Raw genomic sequence first — 22,243 nt, forward strand, 5'->3', positions numbered from 1 at the left:
AGGACTGATTTAGCCAGTTCCACCTCAAAAAATATTTTGGTAGTGTTATTTCCCTCATGGTATGTTGCAGTTTAAGAAAGCTGTCTACTGTGATTTATTTTGATGACGTATCAGTTTTTTTGTCAGACTGTTTGTTGAATGCAGCTCTACTTGCGCTCATGGTGCATTCAGTCCCATTTGACGCAAGGGAAGTTGCCAACAACTCTCCTGTGTATCTTGTGAACTCACAGGAATTAGATATAACTTCAAAATGAACGATGCAAATTTTCCAAGCCATTGTCCTCATCCACCTCAATGGCACGCCCACCCAAATTGGTCTCTCGTGTTAGAATGGGCGTGTCTCGTGTGGAGTAAACACGCTTCATGTGGTGTCACTTTCGAAATTAAATTGCCGCCTTGCAGCCAACAATATAAATGAATTGGAAATCGAACGTTTTTTATTTATTTATTTTTGTGTGTGTGCGCTTGTTAAATTAAAGTTTTGGATAAATCGTGACAACTCGTGAAACGTTCAAGAACAGTTCGGGGAATGTCTATTGAAAGAACAATGAAGGCTTAACATACTACCATTATAGATGTTTTCGGGCACCACTAAGGCGTTTCGTCGCACTACCTCCTTCAGACGCTTTCCCTGCACTGCAGCATCTCCTGGTACACATCACCTTCTTTTCTGATCGGTCGTGGGCGAGTAGAAGCAAATGGGAAAAAAAGGGAGGTCGCCTCATATGAACAGACTCGTATTTTGCAACCTGCGTTACGTTTCCATAGTCACGTCACATCGGCTCCACCATGTTGTAGGAAGTCCACCGCTCCTCCTCACTCCCTGTCAGATTACCGTTTAATCTGAGGGGGAGGATACACCGTCAAGACGCAGTCTGCATCTTGGAAGGACTCTCGGTGTTCATCCACAGCTGGTGCCGTTCACCGCGACTTTACGTGAGACTATTTCTATTTCTATTTAAACGGTCTGCACGTAGAAGATGAAACGCCTGTTTCCCATCCCTGTTTTTTCCTGTCTGCCGATTTGCCGACACGTTAAAATGTTAGCCGGCTAACTAGCTGAAAAAAAGAGTAACTAAATCGGATTAAGTTAGTTAACAACGGCCGCCTCCCGGGCAGGTATTACTTGACAAACTATTACAAGGCACACGCTCGCCTTTTGGTTTTTCCCGTCTATTACGTCGACATTACTACTTTGTGCCGTTACTACTCGCTAGCATCGATGTCGTCGCAAATGTTAGCTTAGCGCGAGGTAATTAGCCCACCGACTCGCAACAAGAGCTCGAGCCCCCAGGGTTTGTCGCGAGCTAATCTTCACCGTTAGTTCGGAAACCGCGTTAGGCTCGAGCCGAGTGACGACGCAGCAGCGCGCGGCCGGCGGGGCCGACGTGCTCTCCCGCGTGCGGGCCAGCTGGCGAGAGAGACACCCGCAAAATCTGATCCCCGAGATTAGTCCTCAGACGAAGCGAAGATGTCCGGGAAGGATAAGGACAAAGACAAACCGGAGAAACAGTCCACAACGGAGCGGCTGGTCAAAGGTAAGCGATTCTTTTCTTTTTTTTTTAAACAGTTGAACAGTGCACGCGACTCACATCGCTCTTAATACATTATTTGACTCCGAAAAAAGGTAAACGCGTTATCTTGGGCAAGAACCACCTGTGGCTTGCTGTACAACTTTATCCAAACCCCATCCTGTCAAAAAGGGCGTGTGGCACAGTGTACGTTATTGCATAATATACTGCTGCGACACAAGAAAAACCACGTAACGTCGTGTTAAGTAATTATCCGATCGCTGGTCATGATCTCCAGAGTCATATCCAGTGAAGCTTCTCCTTTTCCCAGGAGATGCCCAGGAATAGTGGGGTGGGGGGGGATCAAGGCATCGTTTTCTTTTTTCAATCATTGCTGAGGATAGAACTTGTATACAATGATAACAACTTCGTTCTTCTGGATCCTTTTTAAAAACAGACAAAGGAGCAAAATCAGGGCAACAACAACAACAGAAAGCTCACCGTTGAAGCGCAATAACTAAGGGAAAAGTTCAACTGTGATAAAACATTAGTTGCACATTAGATCATCTTCATAGCTGATATTGGTAACACACCATCACATGAAGGAGGTCAAGGGCGAGGAGCGCCCAATCTCCTTGACATTTAGGACGGGTGAGATCTCAATCCACAAGAACGTGGAACTCCCAAAGTCTGCTCAGGTTACCGGCAGGGCTTTTTTTGTTTTTGGACAAGATGGAGTCCTCCACGCTGAGGTTGCCTCGGCTCATGGGACATGCGGGACACCGTTTGTTGTGCCTGTCCCAAGCCGGGACAAGGTAGGCTGATACAAGCCTGAGGTAGTTCCCAGGAGAGGGAACCCGACCCTACCACCAGCACCACTCGCTTAATGCCAAAGCAGCCTACTGTACATCCCCGTCCATCCGCAAGGACACCGGGAGCGTGTCCTTCCAGGGCACTGTGGAATGCTGAAGTGTGAGCCAGTGGGGGGAGAGGGTGAGTTAATTGTGGAAACAATCTCCCCAGTGATGTTCCCAACATGGGAGAGAAAGAGAGAGGATGAGAGAGCGAGAGAGACTCTGCTTTTAGGGTGCAACCTGAAGCCAGTATTTGGACCCGCTTTACAACGCCACAGAGAAGTTGTTGACATCCCCGTCACTAATGTTGTTTTTTTAGGAGAAAGTGGTGAAAATAATGCAAACTCCTTTTCGTATTTCCAGTGCAACTGTTGGCTGTGAGAGGTCTTAACTGGTGTCCGACCTAAAGACGAACGCTGGTTGTGTGAGTCAACGGTTAAGTTTATCGCTGCCGTCCCGGGTGCCCCAATTACTTGGCTGTTCCTTTTCAACCCATTTTTCCCCCAGTTGGATATCACTTTAGCCGGATGTGGCGAATAAATTGCTACCAACTTTTAAAAAATTGTTAAACCCGATCTTCGGCGTTTTTTAAATGAAATCCGAGAGTGGGCCAGAGGGAACGCGTGCCCAACACAACGTGGTCGACTGAGAGGCGTTGACGAACCTCCCTATGTAGCTTTGCCCGGGGTCTAATACATTCACCGATAATTAGAGCCATCTGAAGTGGACTTCATGATTCACCCAGCCACAGTCCGCCCCATTCATCTCCAGCCGGCCCCTCATCTTTGTAATTCAATCCGCCCTCCATTGTGTTGATTGTTTTTTTTAAACAATAAGCGAACATATCCCAGGGCCCAAGCCCCTATCAGCTGTCCCCAAACACTATCTCCTTGGTGGGCAGGGTGAGGAGGGGGGGGTGGGGGGCGGTGGTGTCTTTTTGTTTTTCCTTTAGCCGTTTGTTGTCACGCCAGACGGAGCGGGCGTCGATGCGTGTCCGCCGCTTTTGAGGAGTTCATCAAACATTCATGCTAATTGGGCCGTGCAGCTTCTCTAATAAGAAGCTCGTGTCGAGACGAATGGCGACGCATAATTTTTAGAACCACCCGCCCCCCCCCCCCCCCCCCCCCCCCTAGCCTTCTCTCTTTTTCTCTCTCTTCATTGGGTTGTTTTGGTGGAAAACCTGCCTCGCACCGTCGGTGTTTGGATAGAGCAGCCAGGGGTCCATCTGTATCTGTGTTTGAACAGACCGGTCCAGCCTTGATTGTGCAGGCAAACCTATATAGAATGTCTTATCATTGTTGTGATTGCGGGAGGGTCTCATTGCTGCAGAGTCAGAGGGACTCAGCTGTGCCATCCGCGCCGCTTCCTTTTTTCTCTTTCCAGACTCTGCTTTGTTCGTACTAGAGCCGCGCTCGAGTGTGACCAGGCCTTTAAAGTAAACAGCACCTGAACCTGGAAGCCCCGGCTAATAGAGGCTTTACCTAATCTGTTCTTAAGGCTCGTACCTGAGCTTACAGCCGCGGTCGCGGCCGAAGCCTCGTAGAGGCCCGGGGAACACTTACCTGTTTATTTATACCACACCGGTCAACAAGGCATGATAAACTTTTCCTCGGGCACAGGCTCACCGAGGTGGAACTGTGCTGCAGAGTGCTGCGGGAATGACAACCCAGAATCCCCAGGAAATGAGTCAGCATTTAGCCTTTTCTGATTCTCCTTTTGTTAGAAGATTTATTTTCTTTTTATAAATGGGATTTGGGTTTGATGCTTGAAATTAAGACTGTGTTGAACACTGAAGAGATTTTTCCCATTGTACGGGGGAATTTTGAAGCTTTTACGTGTCTTAAGTGAGACAACAAAAGGTTGTCACGGCAACACTATTTCACCTTTTCATTTTGGTACTGAAGTCACGTGACTGCGGTGTAGTCTGTTTACAGCACAACGCTAGCTCTTCTGCCCATTACATTTACACAAGGGGAAAATGGAAAAAGTGGTTTGATGCAGGGTTGCAAAATTCCGGGAATATTCAAAGTTGGAAACTTTTCGTGGAAATTAACGGGAATTTTCAGGAATTACTGGGAATAAAGTGTGTAAACTGTTGGGGTAATTTAACTGTATTCACCTAGTCATTTCTAATACAAATTTTAAAAATGACATTTTGGACTTAATCCATTTGTGTTGAACTTTATTTTTTCATTAAACAATACAACATGAACGTTGAATAAAATTAGTTAAGCTTCTCGGGCCTCTGGTTTTAGTGTTTTTCTTTGAATCATTTCAGGTCTACGTCAACATCTGGTTGAGAGAAATAAAAATCTGGTCTACAATAGTTCAATACAACCGTGGCAAAGAAACACAACAGCAGTGTGTGCTGCTTTCCATATAACTTTAAAACACAGTTTTGAATAATGATTTTATTTGCAGTTTTTAACGATAAGTTGCCCAACTGACACTTTTTGATGGACCCCAACAGCTGCAAATACATAAAACGGTGCACTGTTTTGCGGACATTGATGCATCCGACTCTCGCTGCTGTAAAAAGTTAGCCTAGTTCAAATGAACATGGCTTCAGTTCAGGAAGTAATCGATACGCTCGGTGATGACAAAGACGTTCTGAAACAACTCGCTGCCTTCAGGGCTAGGCTTGCTAGGCTTGTTGTCCTTTGTCAACCACATTGACGTACCCTCTTATATGCCAGGTCAGAATTCCAGAGCGTAACTTCCCATTGAAAGTTTCCAGGATTTTACCAGGACTTTTCCGCCCCATTACACCCTTAGTTTGAAGGTCATCCTGCAGAACAAAACGTGTCCGTATGCTGAAACGTCTGCATGTAACAGAGCTCATTCTCTTCAACGATCCTATCGATCTAATTAAATGGATCTCATCAGCTTTTTTTTGTCGATGCACTTTAGGATGGATTAGCATTGGGATGCTAACTCCTGGGGTCCGCCTACGAACCAGCGTCATCCCAGCAGCCCTTCTACTGCAGACCAGGCTGTGGGCCGTGCCCTCACTAATAGCAGTGACCAGCTTCTCTTGCTGCAGATTTTAACCTCACATTCACATTTTTGCTTCATTAAACCAGCAATAAATGTCCCTGTGTCAACCGTTTTCTTTAAAAACATCTCTAAACCTTCAGCGTACTCTTGCATGTTCCTCTAGTCCAGACTGATACTGAGTGAGAAATACACAAGGCTACATCTGCTGCATCACTGATTAGCAAACACGCACCCACACATCTTCGTCTTTTTCTTCCTTCCTTCACATTGCACTTTGATTTGCTCTGCGTGGGTGTGACAACATTCTCACGACGCCTCCCTCCTCTCATCCTCCTCCTCATTCTCCTCCTCCTCCACTGCTTATCGCACAATGAGTGCCGAGCCTACACAAGTGTCTCTGTCGCATCCGAGGGCGTGCACTGACCCCCCGGATGCATTCCAGGATATCAGGAATGAGGAGTGTGTGCGCTGTCAATATTTTCCTTTGGTTTTAACGCTTTTTTTTCCAAAAACAGTGACCAGAGACGTTGTTATATTTGCCCTTTTTCATGTTTACCCTGTGCAGACGCTAATGAACCCTCTGCCCCACTAGCTATAATGTAAAGAAAGGAAATGCATGGGAGCAAAGCACCATTTCCAGATGTGCTCAGTCCCGTGTTAGGCGGCCGACGCGGATTGGCGATGTTTGAGAAGCCAAATCAGCCGATAGAGAGCGATTCTTTCTTTATAGCAGCTGTTATACAAGGCCACCCCCTCAAATCATTGTAAACTGACAAAAATGATCAAGTCATCAATCATGATTTGATTTTTGTTTTAAATAAAAACATATTCAAGCAGGGGATGTTGTTAAACACGTCATATATATTTCATGCTGCCTCTATATGAGCAACTACATAGAGGATATGATTACCCTTTTCTTGATGAGCAGACTATAAGATGCATAATATTCTTATTGCGTTAAATTTCCGTGACATACATCGGAAAAAACCTCACAAGTGACTTAAACGACCTACCTCTGTCATGGTAGATTGAGGAGCTTCTAAAGATGCTTTATCCTGACAGAGAAGATGACAGGGGATCTTATTTTTCTTTAATCCTTTATTTATCCAGAGTGAATTAGGATTAATGATGATTTTATTATTGATTAGGGGTACGATGAAAGATGTTCGGTTCAAATCTTGACGATCTCATCAAGAATCAGATTTTTATTCTGACCAGGATGATTGTTACGTGTATTTCTTGTCACATGCCTAGTCACACCGCTCCTTTTCGCACATTAACACAACACTTTACTGCATAATGCTCAATTTGGGTGAATGGGAGTAAATGATGGGATTATATTAACAAAAAATCGAACATTGGTGGGTGTGTGTAACAAATAATGTCCCCTGTCCTCACTGTTATCTGAATAATGGATCTTCCGTTACACAGTAATTGCATTGAGCAGTTTTTTACCGTGGAGCCGTCATGTCTCAGCCTGGAGAGTGACTTTCAGCACTGGCGGTAAAAGGATTGTGTAGGCGGCACGGAGCAGATTATCGAGAGAGGGGGCGGATCAAGTGAGGTGCGGGGCTTCTTACCGTCTCCTGCACGGCATTATTACGTAGGTGTGCGCCACCCCGTGACAGTGACGTCATCTCGGCTCAGTCAATGCAAATGTCACCTCATGATTATGTTACGAGGTGCAGTCTGAGAGGCAGAAGCTTTTCTTTCGGGGGTCACATGTCAAGAATTACTGTTGTGTAAGTCCCATCTTCTCTCGCCTAAATGCGCCTCATCTATTGTCTTTTTTTAAACACATTTGCACTTTCCCCCCAAAAGTTCGATACCATGTCAACCTTTTTAAATGTCTTATTTTGCTCCCGACAGCTGTGCCGTACCCTCCGCAACACAAGCTGACGGTGAAGGAGCTGTTTGAGAGCGGCAAGCCCAACGCCGAGCTGCTCCGCAACCACCTTGTCAAAGAGGGCAGGGTGGAGGAGGATGTGGCTCTGAAGATCATCAACGACGGGGCCAACATCCTCCGCCAGGAGAAGTGCATGCTGGAAGTGGACGCACCGATAACAGGTAGGCACCCAGAGGTGTTTGCCCAGAGCCCGGTGGGGCAGGGAGAGGCGGGGAGGGTGCAGCTACAAACCATATGTGACTCGTACTTCTCTTTTCTATTCTTCCAATCACTCAAACACTTCAACACTGCCTGTTGTCATTCACACCATTCATACTCTGATGACAGTGCCACCTGTCCGTCAGTAACAACATTCACGTGACGTAGTCACCGCTACGGGAGCAATATGGGGTTAAGTGTCCCGCCGGAGGACACATCGATATGGACCCGACCCTTTGATTGGAGGAAGAACCCCCCCCCGTACTGAAGGACCTGACGCTCCTCTAACCCATGCGGAACAAACAGTCAAGTCTCGTGTCCTCCCACACGCACACCAAAGCCACGCCTGTAACTCTGAGTAGTTTCTCCTCACAAGAGTAGACCGTCCAGACAGCAACACGTTACTTTGACGACCGACCAGATGGATTTAGCTTGTGATATTTGATCCTGCGAGACACACACACCATGACATAGTTGTGTCACATGGGAATGCTTGTGTACGGGGGTCATTTGTGCGCTGTAAACCTAGGGGAAACACTGTTAGTTTATATTTTAACGAGCGACTGAGAACAAACTGTTCCCAGCATGCAGTGTAACAGTGGGTGAGCTGAACCCAGCAGCAGCATCTACCCAGCATGCCATTTGGCAGCATCCCCTCTTAATACACCCCTCAGTGTGTCAACTACACTCCACAAGGACATATGTTGTGTAGATAGATAAACACAGCACCAAACCAGGCATTATTCCATTGCAACATTCATCGTCTATGCCAGCAGATGCTGTAGACATCAGCATATCAATGGGTGTGAATGGGTGAATGATGACATGAGGTTTTGAACTGCTAACACTGAAAAGCATTCATAGTTTAGTTGTTGTTTAGCAAAACAAACCATAAATCCTTTGCTCAGATCTGCACAGATGTCTGATGTTGTGTATTGATTATCGTTGTAAACCTGACTAAGTAAAAAAAAAAGTATGATAAAACAACAGATTAGTCAATATTATAGTGTGTTATATACTGCTGCTATTATTGCATCAATGTGAGTAAATGTTAAAAATTGGGAGGGAAAAAATAATGAATGGCCTTAAACATTATAGAATCTAATTTGGATCTGCCCTTTTTAAAAAAGTTCGGCTGGTTTTATAATACATACAGAGACGTATATCAAGGGACTCGAGACAAGAAAGCATATCTCCCTGTTGTGAAATGAGCAGAAAACAGCGGCGTGTTTTTTCCTTTGACAGTATGTGGCGATGTCCATGGACAATTCTTTGACCTTATGAAGTTGTTTGAAGTGGGGGGATCACCCAGTAACACGCGGTACCTCTTCCTCGGTGACTACGTGGACCGAGGATACTTCAGCATCGAGGTAAGATGTTTGATAAGGTGGTTTGATTTGATTTATTTTACAGTTTAAATGAAGAAAAACCTTTTGGTTGTTTTGTCATGGTTTGCATTGACCTTTTCGATTCTAGTACGTCATTGTTGTCTGTTATCTACGTTTTTATTCTAGCAGTGGATACTTACATTTAAATGTGGTTATATTCTACATTTTTCTTTATTGGCGTATAGTCAGTTATTTTGAACTGTACTTCTGCCGTAATGAATTAGGAAACCAACCTCCACCCTGCCGAGGACGGAGCACAATTAAACTTGTAATGCGTATTCACAGACTACTTAATTTCCCTTTTTAAGGGCCCTGTAAATAAACTATTCAAGTGTAACAAACCATTTAATTTGCAGCAAAGGTTATAACATCTTGTTTCTAAAATAAATTGTTTGTTTGTTTGTATGATCCCTCGACATGTAAATAGTGCTTAGCGAGTATAAACTAAGCCTTTTTGTCGGTAGTCACAGGCAGACTGATGGCAGCGGTTCGGATTATTCCAAAATCCTAGACGTAATTTAGAATTAAGTATCTAAAACAAAAAGCTTTAACACAGATCCAGTAGGTGACTGACAGCTATCTGGTATTGTGATTCATAGTGTTTTTCAACAACTCAGTTCAATTGATAAGGAAATGGGAGGTTGTATATACATTTTCATTTCATTTCATAATCTGCTCATCATTTAAGATGTTCTTAAAATCTTGAAGGCTCTTAGTGGCATCGCCCTGTGTCACTTTAGTGCCAAGCGACCAACTGGGTCTTGTATTTCCGTGATGACTTCAAAGGGCATGGCTCATGCTCGGCCAGTAGCTGGTTAAAAATGGAACGGTTGTGTGTGTGTGCGTGTGTGTGTGGGGGGGGGGGGGGGGGTATGGAGGGTATCAAAATGACCACAGAAAACCCCACTGCTGTGTCACCTCAGAATTGTTGTATAATCACAACAATCCTACAATGTGTGTGTGTGTGTGTGTGTGTGTGTGTGTGTGCTTGCAAGATAATTAACAGAGTTGGCTGTTTTTAGCTAAAGCAAGAGACTGATCATTTAAGTTTCTAGAATCTGGAATCCATGTGTGGGTTCTTCAACACGTCTAGAAATGATCCTGAGAATAGTTCAGAGGACTTGATCAGATTTCAGCGCTCAAGGTGGATCATGAAGGCCATCAGTGTGCACTGCAGTTCACAAAGAGGATTTCCACCGACGGTTCCCAACATCTGTTTACAGGTCCTACTAAAGTGGTAAAAGGTTCAAGTAAATCCTCTTGTTGCTGCACCGTGTGATCAAATGCCTCGAGTCATTGTTGGTTAGGGTCTGCAGATGTAAAGGAGTTGGATGGTGAAATGTGAAGCAGCTGCTACGCTTCATAGTGGTAGCTGGAGACACTAGCTTGACGACCAAACTTCTGGTGGTCGAGGTGCATTGTGGGAATGCCCGCGTCAGGTTTTTTGCCTAGGAACAAGATTGCTAGGTATAAAAAAAGACAACCTGTCTTTTTCTGGCACAATCGATTGAGCCATTTTATTTTGATTGCAACGACACATCCGTGGAGAATTCTTTTAAGTGAGAAGAAGAAAGAACAGACGTGTTCTCTGGTTTTTGTGTGGCTGCTGCAGAGGGTTACAAGCGACATGTTAAAGGCAGCGCAGAACAAAGGTGGGTGAAATGTCACGGATGAAAAGGAGCGGACTGAAAGAGAATCGGGAATGATGGGCCGGTGATTCCCCCCCATGGATTTGTTTGGAAAAGTGAGACTTCCTTCTCCCACGTCCTAAAACCATTCAATTCTCATCCATTCGGGTATGTGGGGCACTGCTGAATGATGCCTGGACTAATCCAGGAAACTATTTTCAATTAGACGGTGGCAAAAGTAATCAGCAGTTGTAACCCTACATTGGTCAAAAGAAGAAATATACTGTATATACGGGTAGGTTTTTCTTTTGAGAAAAAGCAGCTCCTTCATGGACTAAAAGAGGCTGAAAGCACCAAAGCCTCGTTGCTGTTTCTTCACCTGGAAGAGCTGAATGATTCTCTGCATCTTAAAGCAAGGCCACCGAGCTCTCTATAAGGATGTGGTTGCCCTGGCAACGCAAAGAGTCGCCGCAGCCTTCTGGAAGCGGCTTGGTACCTTTTCCGCAGGCCACTATTTTGCCAGAGCGATCACTTTCAGTCTCAACTCCTCTCATTGTGCTCAGTCAACACAGACACACACAAAGTATAGATCGCTCGCAGCCCCCAGCACCCAGCCCAGCCCCCCATGTACACCACCCATTTAAATCTCCATGTCGGCCTCTGCCTCCGCACATCAAACATTGAGTCACGTTTATCCACCCGAAAAAGACTTTAGAGATTAGTCGTGGCTCCCTCATTCCATTTCTTCATTTCTCGGATCACACACACCTCATTCCAGCGTCTTAATAGCAAGCTGGCACTTGTTACGAGAGTGGGCTGAGAGTGGCCAAGTGGCAGCTATTAGAGCGGCTTGACCGCGCACTGAAGAGAAATCAGGTTCCCCTGCATTGTAAATGCTGCAAGGCCTACTCGGCTGGCTGGAACATCAGCACAATATAAGTTGCATTTAAATGATTCCCTTCAGTCTCTTCTCTTTCAGACAGACAGACCTGTCAAGGTGATGCAACGTCCAGTTATACTGAGTTGGTCTAAATGTATAGGTTCGTGAGTTATGGCGTCCTAATGATGCTTTTCTAGGTGGGGATTATATCTGGTATGACTGTGTAGGACAGAGGTATCAAACCGGCCGTGAGTTTGTCTGTCAGTTCTAGATATTAGAAGGAAAGTTACAATCAGCGCCGTAGGACAGGACAACTTTTGAAGAAATATGTTACAGCAAACTCTGCATGGACCTGCCTTACCAAACAAAGGCCCTTTCTTTTCCATTAACATATTGGCGTTCCCCCCCCCCCCTCACCCCTCTCTCTCGGTCCTTCCTTCCTCGCAGTGTGTTCTCTACCTCTGGTCGCTCAAGATCAACCATCCCAGCACGCTCTTCCTCCTGCGCGGGAACCATGAGTGCCGACACCTCACAGAGTACTTCACCTTCAAACAGGAATGTAAGTGTGTGTTTGTTTGTTTGTGTGTGTGTGTGTGTGTGTGTGTGTGGCTCAGAGTGCGGAGGCATTAGTATGCACACTCGGGTCTTTTGGCAGACAGCGAAGACGAACCTGCCATCTGCAAATGGATGCAGCTCCCTTCATAGCACCTCATCTGGCGATCGGCGTGCCACCAGACGCCGGTTTAGCCGCTGGTTGTTTGATGCCACTCAAAGAATTACAGTATTTTTCTTTTTTCATAGCAGTCAAGCGTGTGAGCATGTGAGTTTGGCAAAGTACTCCTTTTCCTCTTTTTTTTAGCCTTCTCCATCAGTGGCTGGCAGATAAATGGACTCTGTGGGGTGTTTATTATGACCTGTAGTGGGAGACGAGACGCGCCTATTGAGTCCATGTGAGGAACGATCTGTGTGATCATTGCCAAGAAGACTAGAGGCTGTTCATAGCTCTCTCTCTCTATCTCTCTCTCTCAAGTCGATTCAGTGCACGTTTTTAACATCGCGGTCTGCAATACAAGTGGGAAATAGTTCACAGGGGTACAATGCTATCCAGCTATCCAATCTTAATTCATGGTATCATATCATTATCTTCCGCTCTATGGTTACGGTGGTTATCTCATGCTATTGAACAGATTTATTTTTTATTTTCAAGTTGGGAACTATTGTTATGAACCACTTTGCATTGTGTGTTGCATTAAAAAAACAAAAATGGAAAAATGGCATTCCTGCGGTGCGGAGGAGAGGGTCCTGGACCAGAGGATGTCACGTGTGTACAGACTGATTTCAGGCTATAGAAAATCATTTCTAATAAATTATATAGAAAAATAATTAGAACCAATCCCACCCACCTACACATTTTAAGAGGGGAAAAATCTAGATAAATTAAATGGATCATTTGATAAATCCATACACAAAAGCAATCAAGTTAAACTAATGCAATTCAAATTTTACAGTTGTAATGCATTTATATTTCAACAACATTCACAAAGTTTGTCCAACTTGAATGAATAACAAAAACAGATCTTTTTCTCACTTTGACGGTCTCTTTTCACACCGATTTGAGGACGAAGGGTTTTTGCAATGATTTAGTTCAGATAAAACACTTGCCAATGTCGTAAATTCCAAATTCCCAAGGCCGATACAGCTAAAGGGTGTTAATTTCAAATACAAAGCTTTAGTCTCCATTACTTAAATGGTGCACTCACTTGGTGCTCAAGCATGGTCTTCCCTCCAGTCTCCTGATGGACCGAGACAGCGCCGAGACCTCTCCGGTTGCTCTGTCTTCGGTTGAGCTGCAGATTAACAAGGGCCAATGCTTTGCGTTTTCTGCAGGTAAAATAAAATACTCTGAGCGGGTGTACGACGCCTGCATGGAGGCCTTCGACTGTCTGCCCCTCGCCGCTCTGCTCAACCAACAGTTCCTGTGTGTGCACGGCGGACTCTCACCAGAAATCAACTGCCTAGACGACATAAGGAAAGTAAGTGATCGCTCTAACCGCTCAGCGCGTGGAGTCCTGGGTGGAATCCAAAAGATTTTTAATCATTTAAATTTCCTGCTTTAATGTAAAACAGTTTTTGCAATTTGTGCGTTTGTTTTGCTCAACAGTTAGACAGGTTTAAAGAGCCTCCAGCGTTCGGGCCCATGTGTGACCTGATCTGGGCGGACCCCGGCGAGGACTACGGCAGCGAAAAGACAACTGAACATTTCAACCATAACTCCGTCAGGGGCTGCTCTTACTTTTTCAGGTATTAAACGACACGGCTGCCCGTCATTGCCCACCAACAAATCCTTCAGAGCAGATACAAGCACACAGATAAACTATTGGTCTCTCGTGATGGTAAAATAGAAATAATAGCCTGCATTGCACAGGTCAGATGTAGCTTCACTTTGTTCTTTAGGTCAAATTACTTATTCAGGTGCTCGAAACAAGTTCACAGATGCAGGAATGTCATAATTTATTCCTCTTGTGATTTTAAAAGCTATAAATGTTGAACATCAGCATGTTCAAACAACAATGTTAACTCTGCGTTTTACAAAATGTCACCTTATTTAGATGTTTTCCAACCTAAACTGTCACTCTCTATGCAAGTCAAATCTCCCCGGATAAAAGAGCAGAGGCTCGTCATCGGCGTAGCTTTTCTGTGCCCGAGGCCGCTGAAAGAGGAGAGTGGATAGAGTTCAGACTGGATGTGTTTGAGAAGTTGGAGAGGGGGGGGGGGGCGACAAATGTGCCGCACTGCAGCTTTGAAGATCAAAGCAGGATGCAACCTTACAACTGTGAAACGTGGAGCCAATGCTCGCGCACCTTGAACGTGCATCCTCGCTACTCGCTCTCTACTATGGTTGCAAAGAGAAGTTTACTTATATTATAGAAAATGACGCTACTTCTCACTTGAGTTATTCCCTCAGTAAATGTGAGTTTCTGGTCTCAATCTCAAGTTGATGATGCCCATTTAGAAAAATGTCATTGTTTATTTGTTTATTTGTCTTGCTCTGTCCATGGGCCTCCTCTCGGGTCTTTCTTCTCACCGGCTCATCTTTGCCTTTTCTTTCTCTTTGCAGTTACTCCGCCGTCTGTGACTTTTTGGTAAATAATAACTTGCTGTCGGTAATAAGAGCACACGAAGCTCAGGATGCTGGGTAAGTAGAGTTCCACCTTTCTTCTCTTCCGTCTTTCCCTGCGTGCTGTGATGAGGAATATGTTGATGAGTCTTTTGGGTCGGCGGCGCCACAGGTATCGGATGTACCGAAAAAGCCAGACCACAGGCTTCCCTTCCTTAATCACCATCTTCTCAGCTCCTAATTACCTGGACGTTTACAACAACAAAGGTGTCGCTCGCTCTCTTTTTTTTTCCTAGTTGTTTTCTCGTATTAACCAGGTTAACCAATCAGTCTTTGACTCTCTGCCCCTGTTTCCAATCCCAGCCGCCGTACTAAAGTATGAGAACAACGTGATGAACATCCGGCAGTTCAACTGCTCCCCGCACCCTTACTGGCTGCCCAACTTCATGGATGTCTTCACATGGTCTTTGCCTTTTGTCGGAGAGAAAGGTACGCTTTTGTTGTTTTCGTTAAAGGAAACGTGTGAAGAAACCAGTGTAGACGGCGACGAAGGCCCAAACGTCCCCTCGGGCTCTAGGGTGAACGTATACGATGTCGGTGGTAAAAAGTGTCCTTGTGACCACACCAAATGTTTTTCACCCCTTAGCTCAGGAATGCTTTTCCCTAAATATGACAATTTTACAAAAACAGAGATTAAAAGTCATTTAAGTGATGCCTTTTTGGACAAAAGGTGACTTCACTGGGTGCCAGAGGAAGACAACGTCAAACGTGAGGCGCTCATTTCAGTTTAGTATTGAAGTTGATGTTTTTGGCATTCTGATAACGAGCTAACGGCGTACAGCTAAAGGCTCCTCGTTACCTTTATAGAATTGTTGGTCCATAACACAAGAAATACAGTTTATATTTGGGGAGGAAGTGCAGATGCAATTCACATAGGAGCATCCTAATGGTCTAATAGCATTTGGTTTCTACTACAACTGAATTTATCAGTACACAGAAGCATTCTTTACCAGGTAAAAACATCATACAAACCCAAATCAGTCTCAAGTTATACGCCCCCCCTCCCCCCCTCCCACACCCACAGTGACAGAGATGCTGGTCAACGTACTGAACATCTGCTCTGACGATGAGCTCATGTCTGAGGGAGATGACCTCTATGAAGGTAAGATTGAGAAGGCAAAAGAACGTTGATACATTAAATGAATATTAATACTATGGTACATGTAGTTTTCTCAGTTAATGTTAATGTTAATATTTCAACTCTATTAATCAAATCTATTTGGTTAGTCTAATATATTTAACAAAACCTTGCAGAAACCTTAGCGAGTGCAAAGAGGAGTGAAGCGTGATTGATGTCACGTGTACCGAATAAACAACTTCACACAGGAGCCACAGATGCATATAAGAGGAGAGCAGCAAAACACATTCAACCCTCACTTACTGTTTGGGTCCAACTTAACCCTTGACATTTGACAGCAGGAAATAAATCCCGTAACGTCATTTATTTAGCCTGAAATGTGATGTTTTTCCTAAAGTGAACCAAAATAAACAAAAGTCCATCAGATGTACAGGTAGCTTAAGATTTATTTAGTGTGAAACAAGCCCATCCTCTCTCCAAATATGTTGTAAAGCTTTACAGGATGCTTTCTACCTGCAATCTGAAACATTAATTAAGGATTAATCATACATTTATTAATGAGAGAATTTTATAATTAGAGTGTTATAATTTGGTAGGGACACTTACAATGAGGAAGTTCATATTATTCTTATGTTGAATACATTTACTATGAACAGTATGTCAGGGTTAAACCCTCGTTTAATCTGTGACATCTTTCATCCTTTTCTTCTCCTCACAAAATCGCTCTGAAAGGTTGCAAATCGTCTGTATGCAACACTCGTTTAACGCTGTTAAACTCCTTCCAGGTGGAACATCTGCGATGCGCAAGGAGGTCATCCGCAACAAGATCCGCGCCGTGGGGAAGATGGCCCGGGTCTTCGCCGTGCTCAGGTGGGTCAGCGGAGACCTCGATGAGGTTGTGTTTGGCAAAACACGATGTTCGGGTTAATGAGCTGGCACCAGATGAGTCACGGCGCAGGCTGACTGCATAATGACATTAGACATTATTGCAGAAAAATGCCGGGACCTGGAACAGCTAGAGCCGTCAAATAGAGATAGAAGGGAAACCATATGAAAACCCATGAAAGTGCGTCAACACAAGTCTCGACACTTTCCTCGGCTGCTACAAATTGACGTGGGTGATCACTGACCCACTTTCAGGAAGCGGGACCCGAGTCGGCGGTTTAAGCCCCCGGGCCCTTTGTGGCTCACAGTACGCGAGCAGGCGGAGGTTAGATGTGCGGCGGGGATTGAACCGGCAACCTCGCGGTTACTCGTCCCTGTGTGCGCCTACTATTATATTGTTATTATTAATATGACTACACTCATTCTGTGGTTTGTTTATTGCCGACCAGGGAGGAAAGTGAAAATGTGCTCACGCTCAAAGGCCTCACCCCAACTGGAACTCTCCCCGTGGGAGTGCTGTCGGGGGGGAAGCAGACCCTGCAGACGGGTAAGTGTCCGTTATACTGCGCCTGCTTTACGGCTCCTCGTGGCGGAGGCTCAACAAGTGACGGAGCAGCGATCGGAGGAAGTTATCGCTTGAATGGCCGCCGCGTGAAATGGACACGGCTTCTCCTGCCTCCCTTGCAAAGACGCACGCATGCACACACACACACACACACACACACCGCCAGCTTCAGTGGTTTGCGGGTCATTGCACCCATTCTGTCTAGAGTTTTTCAATGGAAATGTGTATATCCCAAAGATAAAGATCAGTGGACGTAGGGAAACTGCCGTGTTCCTCGCCCCAAGACTGTTGTACTGTTGTAATTGTAATTCTGATTTGTGAGCCCCCCCACCACCCCTTCAGCCGTCTATGCAGCAAAGGGGGGTGGGGTGGGGGGGTTACCCTGTCACCTGAAAGTGGCCACTGGCCCTCTGATCTAAAGGTCAGCGCCGGGTCTGGCCCGCCCTGAGGTCATGCTGGGGAGTCACGCTTTGCCGCTGCTGGAGCTTCACAGAAGTTGTGGAGCGAGTGAAGGAGAAAACCACACGTCGGCGACCTTTACGGGAAATGTCCCCGTCCCCGTCCCCCGCGGCTTTCATCGGTACAGGGGCAAAGGCAACCCATTGTGTATCTGCGTCCCCCCCTGCTCCACTCTTCACTTTGATGCTGCAGCTACTGTAACAAGTAAAGTAGAAGTAGAAGTTTGTCATCGGAACTTTCACGGTTTTTTTTCTTTAAATGACAAAAGTTCCTCACATTAAATGTAACCACTAACTATCTAAATCTATCAATCAAAATAAACAGACGCTCAGCACACACTCCTGTACAGCTCAGGCCAAATCCCCCGCTCCCTGCGCCTAAGTCCTTGTGACCCATTAACAGCAGCACCTTCTTGATTACCCCCCCCCCCCCCCCCCCCCGCCGACTAAGACGTTTCACCGTGGGTGACTCTCCTTTGTCCTCCACCAGGGTTTACCGTTGGACATCAGTGTTGTACTTTGCTGTTTTTCTTGCTGTCTCTGACTCCCCCCTTTCCCCTCTTCCACCCCCTCCCCCCTTTCTTCGCCCCCCCCCCCCCTCCCCCATAAAATAGCTACGATTGAGGCAGCTAAAGCACAAGGTACGCATGGCTGTCGGGTTCAAATCTCCTCTACTTGGTCTTGTGTGTGATGTTCACCCCACCTTCCAAAGCGATCTGCCACTGACTGTTGTGTCACCGTACTTTACTCGCATCGCCGGTTGCTCTTGCATCGCCAGTGTCTGTTGCATCGACTTTTCTTCGCCACCCAGAGAGAAAAGCTCGTTAAGACCCGGCTAAGATAAGACCAGGGACATCCCTGGCCGCCGGGGACATTTTCACAGGCTTATCCCGTCACACCATTGGGCGGCTGCTCCACTGTCTGGCAGAGATCGACAGCTGTGTGCTTCAACAGTGGAGCATTTAGTTGTGCTCGCTGGTGAGCAGAACATCTCAGAGGCGGAGCCAATGAACCGTGCGTTCCTGCAGAATAACTTGTATATTTAACCATTGATTTTAGCCGTTCATTCATTAGCCTCAGCTTGGTTTTTAGACTGATTGTCCTTTTATTTTCTGCAAATGGTTCAAACCGCTTTCACGTCATCTACTTTAATCCCACTGTATTATTTTAGCGTTTCATTTCCATTTCTCTGCTTGCCGTACTTAGTCCAAGATATCACCGCTGACTCTGAGATGTGTGTGCTATGCAGCCAGTGAAGCTAAGCTTCATTTGCAATTCTATTTACTCCACAATCGTATCATGTTCCCGTGGCAACTGCACAAGTACCCCCTGGGGAACGAGCTCTGCTGGTTGTGAATTACTGACTTAAGGTTTTTCACTGCCACAGATATCTGGTTGTGCAAGAGCACCCTCTGTGACGTCGTTCTTCTGAATGTTCGTCCACCTGCGTAACCTTCCCCCGTAGACGTGTTCATTTTAAGTTCAAACTGCTTATTGAAATGACTGAGGAGTGTATCTGTACAGTTCCTTACAAGTCTCCCTCTCGTTTGCACACACTTTCTGGTTCCCTCGGCTGTTCCCGGACTTTACCGTAAGTCTCCAGCGTTTGAGGTGTTTTGCTGTTCTGGCCTACGAGCCATTGTCTACTTGTGCATGCGCTGTTTTCACTGATTTGATTTCAAATACAATTGACATTGAATTCCACAAGGATTCCCTTTTTGGATTTTTGCACGGTTCCCATTGGCTGATCTGATTATTTTCTCTCATCATTTGCTGTCTCTTCAGCCATTCAAGGCTTCTCTCCCACGAGGAAGATTCGCAACTTCGAGGAGGCGCGCGGCCTGGACCGGATTAACGAGCGCATGCCGCCGCGCAAAGACGGCCAGCAGCCGGACGGCACCGCCATCGCCCCCGCCGCACCCAACAAGAACGGCACGGACGGATAGAGCCCCCCCCCCCCCCCCCCCCCCCCCCCTCCCCTGTCTTTAACCCCCGCCCCCACTCATTGCCCCCGCTGTCTCTCTGTCTCCGCCTCCCTCTGCGTCCTCCACCATCCGTCACGAGAAAGGACGCAACGTCGCTCCCTCACAAAAGGAATAGGAGGCGATGGAGCGGTGAAACCTCTTCCATCTGCTGACAAAAAGATATCAAGTTTGATCTGGTGAGTGGGGGTGGGGGGGGGATCATATTAAATATATTAGAGATGTTGTTTAATAGCAACAAATCCTTCACTGAAGACATTTTGTCCTAACTTATACAGTACAAATGATCCCACCCCCTCCTCCGCCCCCAAAAAAAGGTTATTTTATGAGTTGATGCGGATCGATGCGATGTCGGGAGTTTTAGTCACTTAAATTATTATTATTATTTTTATTCTGTGTGTTGAGTGAGGGAGGGATTCCAAATACTGTCGATGGCACGTCCCTGTGTGTCTGTCGAGGCGTTTTCTGGCCCGCTCAGTGTTTGCTTCTACGCGCGTCAGTCAGGAGAGGAATGCCGCATGTGTCGAGAGGTGAAAGGGGGAAGAAAATGATATCAGGACAATTATTATCAATCCATATTTTATACTTGAAAACAGGAGACTTTTAGTGCTATTTATACATTTTCCACCAAACTTTGATGAATCCCCAAAGATGCTGAATGGACTTTTCCTGTTCAGTATTTTGTCCGCTTCCAGAGTATTTTCCGTCTCTACACTAGTTTATGAGTGACAAAGATCCTAAAGAGTGAGGGCTTATTGCTTTGCGTGTGATGGTAGTTGCTGCTTGTTCCGTGCTGGTTACGACTTGTATTCACTTTGATGCCAACTGTGATGTTCTCGCTCCGCTAAACCAAAAAACTAATAATAAAAAAAAGGGGGGACATACAGTCCAGCATCTCATATTCTAAATCAAAAGCGACAGAGACCTGCCAAACCCCTGCGTCCTGGTGGGAGGCGCCGAGGTGAAGCCCGACTCTCCGGGGTCGAGCACGGCACCAGAAACCAAAACCGTCAAAGTGTTTTGTCTTCGGTCGTCCTTTTTGGACTGAGGAGGACACGTCATGTTCTCAGAAAGCAGAGGAGCCGCGCTGTCCTCAAACAGATGCTCGGTGTTGCTTAGGAGACGCCAGTGTATTTAACAGAATTCTGACTTCAGAATTTGTTTTTCTTTTTTTTTTCTAAGCTGTATCAGTATCTCCATCTACTGTTGATGATACAGAACGCAGGTTTTTTTTTTTTTATTGTGTCCTGCGTGCACATCGCAGAGGCAAAGGTTTGATACCCAGTGGAATGGCGGCTCTTCACTGTGCGTGAATAAAGCACCGAGTCACCCCCTCGGTGCGCTCTAAGGTACCGCCTAAAGAGTACTGTAATCATCTCCACCACATACGTGCATGCATGCATACATGCATACATGCATCATATTTTGCAACGCTGGTGTACACAGGCTTTAGTGTTGGGCCTTCCACCTCCACTCCCCTCCTGAGCCTTTAAGACGTCGCTGAGATACACGAGACCAACTCAACCGGTGCTTCGACACACCCGACTGTAATTCTGTTCTCTTTTTGTCAGTCGTCCCCCCCCCCCCAAAAAAGAGGTGGGGGAATAACCGTTTGCATTCGCTTTCTCTTGTGAATTGACCCTCTTTTTTTTTTTTGTATTTTTGAATGAGGCTTTTGCGCTCGTGTGCCATGCCATCTCGGCCACACATGTCAAGATCTGCGTGTGCGTGGATGGCGAGACGTTCAGGCACACATGAATTTTGAAAGATTCTATGTCCGTAATATTAATCTTGATATCCTAAAATTTTTGGCAAAATATTGTTGTTTGCCGTTACGTTCAGTAGGCTTCTGGGAGAGCTCCCTAAAGAGGAAGTATTTGGGTTTTGTTTTAAAGTTGAGGCTTTATTGGGTGAGCCGTACAGTATGCTGACCTCCTGTTAGGTCCTATTACATATCTCGCAGAATGTAAAAGTAAATATTGTTCATTAAGAATCTTATGATAGCTGTAAAAAGGGGTGAAAAAAAAATCTGTACCGTTTTTGTCATGCAAGGCCATGAAATCTTTTATGTAGATGTATTACTTGAAAGAAAAGAATAAAATTCAAATACTGTTTTGTTTGACTCGTCTTTGACGTTATTATTTTACCCTCAGGTTCTCTATGATTTGCATTGTGTTACCATAGCAGCAAACCTATTCGTAACGTAAAGATGTGTGTATTGTGTCTCTGCTGTTAATACGCCATGTGGAAAGTCTACTGGTTGTTTCGCTGCTCCCGAAAGGACAAAGCATGAAACAAATGGGTTTGCTCACAAAAATTTCATTTTTTACACAAACAAAAATGTATTTTTCATTGCTCACCTGGAGCTGCCCGCTGCATCCCCAAGGACAGTCACGACGTAATGCTTTAGAATATTCAGTTCAACATTACTATGAGCTGACAGACCAGGAACAGGGTGCATTGTATATACAGTAAATAGTTGGTCACTTAAATCGAACCTTTTGTTGACTAAATGTCACATCTGGATGTTGAGATCACAAGATGTTAGAACTTTTCCATACCTGTTCACACAGTGAACTCACATGAGACCAGCGGCAGGAATATGTCAAGTGTGCATAGCAAAGGTCTAATCCAGATTATCTAGAATGATGAAAAGCAACCTGCTCACTTCTAAAGCCCTACAATTCGATCATAAAAGTAGTCAAAATATTTTAATTAATTGGAAACTATCTTCG

The 22,243-nt window shown here is 45.4% G+C and overlaps 1 protein-coding gene across 6 annotated transcripts; it reads left to right on the forward strand.

The window, feature by feature from the left end:
- The first annotated feature begins 443 nt into the window (after window positions 1-443).
- ppp3cca (protein phosphatase 3, catalytic subunit, gamma isozyme, a) lies at window positions 444-21,624 on the forward strand. Of its 6 annotated transcripts, none has more exons than XM_037482866.2 (14): window positions 444-1,538; window positions 7,232-7,429; window positions 8,712-8,836; window positions 11,810-11,921; window positions 13,250-13,395; window positions 13,524-13,663; window positions 14,481-14,558; window positions 14,653-14,747; window positions 14,844-14,969; window positions 15,565-15,642; window positions 16,404-16,488; window positions 16,953-17,050; window positions 18,141-18,167; window positions 19,312-21,624. In XM_037482866.2, exons 1-14 carry the CDS (start codon window positions 1,472-1,474, stop codon window positions 19,470-19,472), a joined length of 1,536 nt encoding a protein of 511 aa, XP_037338763.1. In that variant the 5' UTR covers window positions 444-1,471; the 3' UTR covers window positions 19,473-21,624. The 6 variants fall into 6 exon arrangements, 5 of the variants coding, with proteins under 5 accessions (XP_037338763.1, XP_037338762.2, XP_037338764.1 ...); XM_037482867.2 differs by having other exon boundaries at window positions 445-1,538; window positions 19,321-21,624; XR_005121101.2 differs by having other exon boundaries at window positions 447-1,538; window positions 18,141-19,117; window positions 19,312-19,423.
- The last annotated feature ends 619 nt before the right edge of the window (window positions 21,625-22,243 follow it).

This window comes from Pungitius pungitius, chromosome 5, assembly GCF_949316345.1.
Source record: "Pungitius pungitius chromosome 5, fPunPun2.1, whole genome shotgun sequence".
NCBI classification, from domain to species: domain Eukaryota; kingdom Metazoa; phylum Chordata; class Actinopteri; order Perciformes; family Gasterosteidae; genus Pungitius; species Pungitius pungitius.

Coding starts and splice junctions, on each gene's coding strand:
- ppp3cca (XM_037482865.2), top strand. CDS start 1,472: ATGTCCGGGAAGGATAAGGACAAAGACAAACCGGAGAAACAGTCCACA. Junction 1,539..7,231: donor AACGGAGCGGCTGGTCAAAG/GTAAGCGATTCT, acceptor TGCTCCCGACAG/CTGTGCCGTACCCTCCGCAA. Junction 11,922..13,249: donor CTTCACCTTCAAACAGGAAT/GTAAGTGTGTGT, acceptor CGTTTTCTGCAG/GTAAAATAAAATACTCTGAG.